This window comes from Triticum aestivum, chromosome 4D (assembly GCF_018294505.1).
Source record: "Triticum aestivum cultivar Chinese Spring chromosome 4D, IWGSC CS RefSeq v2.1, whole genome shotgun sequence".
In the NCBI taxonomy this organism is placed as follows: Eukaryota; Viridiplantae; Streptophyta; class Magnoliopsida; order Poales; family Poaceae; genus Triticum; species Triticum aestivum.
In genome coordinates, this window is record NC_057805.1 from 461,147,904 (window position 1) to 461,152,393 (window position 4,490).

Consider the following 4,490-nt stretch of genomic DNA (forward strand, 5'->3'; position numbering starts at 1 on the left):
ACCACCTACCTCTATCTCCGAGGCTCTGCCCCCCACCACCACACATCCCGACCGATTCCGAAGGCAAGGGGAGAGAACAGGAGCTAGAGAGGCGGGGGAGCGATGGCGGTGGTCGGCGTTCTCGCCCTGCAGGGATCCTACAACGAGCACATGTCCGGTACGCCGAATCTTCTTCTCTTCTCGCGTTTCTCGCGCGTGTCGGCGACGTGTTCTCTCGTGATTCCGTCGGGTTCTGTCTGGGCAGCGCTGAGGAGGATCGGGGTGAAGGGGGTGGAGGTGCGCAAGCCGGAGCAGCTGCAGGGCCTCGACTCGCTCATCATCCCCGGCGGTGAGAGCACCACCATGGCCAAGCTCGCCAACTACCACAACCTGGTAGGTCTTTTTGGTATTCTCGTTTCTGCAGGATCATCAAACCTGAACTTCCACTTCTGTCGTGGCATATCGAGTACCCCAAAACTGGTTGGTAGACCTACTGGAGTTTTGTTTCTGTCGTCGCATATCGAGTACTGCAAATTTGGTTGATAAACTCGTAAAGGCTTGATAAAAGATGTCTGAAATGGACAGCCATGATACAAGATGATATTCGCTGGAGGGTGAGAAACTAGATTCAGGTGATAGGATTATTTCTAAGTTATAGTTTGTCATAGGCGAAAATTCATTCAAGCGGATTAGTTTTTCACTTGTGGGCAATCAAGTGGATTAGTGAACTCCAATTTTTGGCATGTTCAGAGTGGTTAGTATGTTCATTTTGAACAACTCAACTTTGATCGCACTGAACAAACACTCTGAATTGTTGTACTTTCTTCGTTGTCTCTAAGAAACGAAATGCTTCCTTCGGTTGGTCATAAGAAAAGAGGACTGGATGGAAGGCAGATAATATTACTCTTCAATTGGTTGTACTGACTGCTGAGCATACATCTCAAAGGGCGCCGCATTTGATATTTTTGTAGTATTACCATATATTCTCGTAATTTTCTACATTTCCTCTGCTTAGTTCCGGACGGTGGCTAGAGCTGCAGCAGAGCAACTTGCCACAAATGTAAATCATCACTGTTTTTCTGCCTTGCTACTTATAAGGCCCTAAAAATGTGAATGTCCTTTTTTCTCCATCTTCATTTATTGAGGATGAATTGTAGGCTTGTAGGCATGTGGTACAGTGCTGACAAACTGCAAGCTAGTACATGTACTCTCTAAGGTTCTATAAATAGTTAGTCATGCAAGTGACCACTACATTCCCCCCTGACATTAGAATGACTGCTAGTGGGTAGGATTGTTGATGGTTATTTTGCATAGAACTAGATCCAGATTCGTTATAATCGACTATATGTATATTTTTCATTGGAAGTGCGCCTCGACAGGGTGTAACTTTTATACCTCTGATAAAGTACACATCTTCTTAGACTAACGTTTTTACACTGTTAAATGTCCAACATCTCATTTCATCTGCTTTGCAGTTTCCTGCACTTCGAGAGTTTGTCGGTGCAGGAAAGCCTGTGTGGGGAACTTGTGCTGGGCTCATTTTCCTTGCAAACAAGGCGGTAGGTACGTGGGTCACCAATTGTTAGATGCTTTAGCTTTTAATTTGGTGAGATTAGTTGATGGAATGTCATGATCACTACTAAGTAATGCTACCCGCAGGACAAAAATTGGGAGGCCAAGAGCTTGTTGGGGGGCTAGATTGCACTGTCCACCGGAACTTTTTTGGGAGCCAGGTAACTCCAAGGACCATGTTGTCTATTTGATGGCTGAATTAGTTTGTAATATCACTTGAATTGCATATCTTCAAATGTTTTTGAGATAAGTGTACAATAATATTAATGTGAACCACGTTTGATTGCAAACTGTTCTCCGGCAGCTGCAAAGCTTTGAAACCGAACTTTCAGTGCCAATGCTTGCGGACAAGGAAGGAGGCAGTAATACATGCCGTGGAGTATTTATACGAGCACCTGCTATCTTGGAAGTAGGATCGGATGTTGAAATACTGGCTGAATGCCCTGTTCCTTCTGGTAGACCCAGCATTACCATACCATCTGCCGAGGGTGTTGAGGTTTGCTTCCTGCTCTTTCGAGTTTGACTTACTGGCAACTGTGATTATTTACTTTTTTTTCTTGCTGAACCAGATGTGTGTATCTGGATGTTCCTTTTATTCAAGTACTTTGCTGACAAAATGCTTTGAGAAAATACTACTACATGAGTAGCAGCTACCCTGCTGGATCCCTTGTCGAAAACATACTCCAAATTACCTTATCTCTTCTGTGCACTGACTTGCAATGCATATTACCCTGGCAGGAAGAGGTGTACACAAAAGATCGGGTGATTGTTGCGGTACGTCAAGGGAACATCCTCGCCACCGCTTTTCACCCAGAATTGACATCAGACTGCAGATGGTAAGTTCTTTTTTTCCTACGGCATGTCATGTATTTTGGTTTGTCACTGCTAACTCTGAAGCAAAGTGATTTGCACACTGCTGCTTGGCAGGCATCGCTTCTTCTTGGACATGGACAAAGAATCCCATCCAAAGGCCTTCTCCGCGCTATCTCTATCGTCATCTTCAAGAGATTCAGCGGGCGGGTCAAAGACCAAGCCTTTTGATCTTCCCATATTTGAATAGCAGCCTACGGGAGAGGGAGTCTGCCAACCATTTAAGAAAAGAAAATAACTAAGTTTTGATCATTCAGTTGATGACAGGCTGGGCATCCCAGTGATATTTCTATGTCAAAATTGTATCAATCAAGCTACTGACATTGTATACCACACACTTGTAATCTTGCTAAAGGAAGCTGGTCAGTTGAATACAAGTCAATACACTAAAAGTAGTGATCTAAACGCTCTTATATTTCTTTATAGAGGGAGTATATGAGAACCAAAACTGCTTCACGCACACATTTTTCGTCTGGTTATAGTACACACAGGTTTGATCAGAAGGGCAAGCAAGCAGCAGGAGGCATGTACAGTTTCTGGCTTATCTTTTGAGTTGATTCGGTCCAATCTATGCATGTTTCAGACTTAATTCACTGGCCTCACACCACACTAGAAAACACCCAATACTTCATACAACGAGCGAATCTGTATCCGATACAGTACCTGACGTATCCATAGATAGAGTATTCTAAAACGGGTTGACTCCTCAAATGATTCTTTTTTGAGGGGTTAAGCTGCACCTACCTGAACTCTCAAGTAGTTTAACCCCTCAAAAATTTGAGACGTGTCAGCCGTCTCTGAAATTTGAGCAGCTGAAAAGCAATCTCAGCAAAAGGTTACCTCCCCTCGTGCGACCACCTTCCTCCCTCCCTCCACTCGGCCGTCGCCCTGCTTGCCTCCGGTGGCCATCCCGCAAACCCGTCGGCACCCCACCGACCTCCCACCCCACTTTGATTCGCTCGTCGGCAGCCGCCGCCAGCTGAAATCGGTGCATCAAGTTGTTGCAGCCGCTGAAATCGACACATCAAGTTGCCACAGCCGCCTCGAGCTCGTCAAGGAGGGCCACCACCATGGAGCCGACCTTCATCGGGAACGATTCGTCGTTGCCTCCGCGTTTCGGGCAGCCACCTCGCGATTCACTGCCGCCTCCTCGAGCTCATGTCGTAGCCCAACCGCTGCCGCCCAAATATCGTGGCGTGAGGATGCGGCCATGGGGCACATGGGCAAAGAAGATCCGTAATATGGACACGCGAGAACATGTGTGGCTTGGCACATTCGCCACTGTGAAGGAGTTGGTGCGCGCCTACGATGCCACGGCGCTTCGCTACTTTGGGAGCTAGGCTAAGCTCAACTTCCCCATCGACGTTCCGTCGCGGCCTCCCTCACGCCTCTCGGGCCGAGGAGAAGGAGCACTGCAAGGTTGAGGTGCAGCTTGAGGCCGAGCATCCCGATGCTACCTTTGTGGCCAAGCTCGTCGAGGAGGACCCATAGATCCTCGCCGAGAACCGTGCGTTCTTCGAGTATGTGGAGGACCCGCGCAATACCACCGGTTGTATGACTGGCTCCTCTGCCCACTCAAATTAAATTCGTTAGTAATGAGTTTTTATCTAGTTTGGGTTGCTCTTTTTTTTTCTTTCGATGATGAGGTTCCTTTTTGTGAGGGAAATATGATGAGGTTCCTTAACAATGAGTTTTTATGGTAATATGCGTCTCATTCATATAATAAAGATTAAGGTACAAAGCACGTACAAACCGATCTCACAATATCGAAATGGCAGTGGAACACTAGCATTTGCAAAAAGAACCATCAATCAAGAAAGAAAATTACAATCATGATGAATGACTCCTCTGAGTTTGACTTCAACGTCCAACACCTGCCACCGGCACTACCACAACAGCTACCAAAGGAAAAAGTAATGGATCAACTCTTCAACTCAGCTCGACGCGGCTCCACCGCTGATATGCAACTTTTCGGACCTTCAAAGTAGCTTACCAAATGCGAAGTCAGTGACGTTGAAAGAATCTAGCCGGGGCAACATCCCGGACACGCCATCAAACTTCAAATATTG

The 4,490-nt window shown here is 46.4% G+C and overlaps 1 protein-coding gene across 1 annotated transcript; it reads left to right on the forward strand.

Moving 5' to 3' along the window:
• Positions 1-2,813, forward strand: LOC123100318 (probable pyridoxal 5'-phosphate synthase subunit PDX2; the record flags this gene model as incomplete). Its single annotated transcript, XM_044522260.1, is given in 7 exon segments — positions 1-157; positions 245-372; positions 1,455-1,542; positions 1,639-1,712; positions 1,856-2,047; positions 2,290-2,387; positions 2,479-2,813. Coding segments are annotated over 7 exon segments (768 nt in total). The 3' UTR covers positions 2,612-2,813.
• Positions 2,814-4,490: the final 1,677 nt, after the last annotated feature.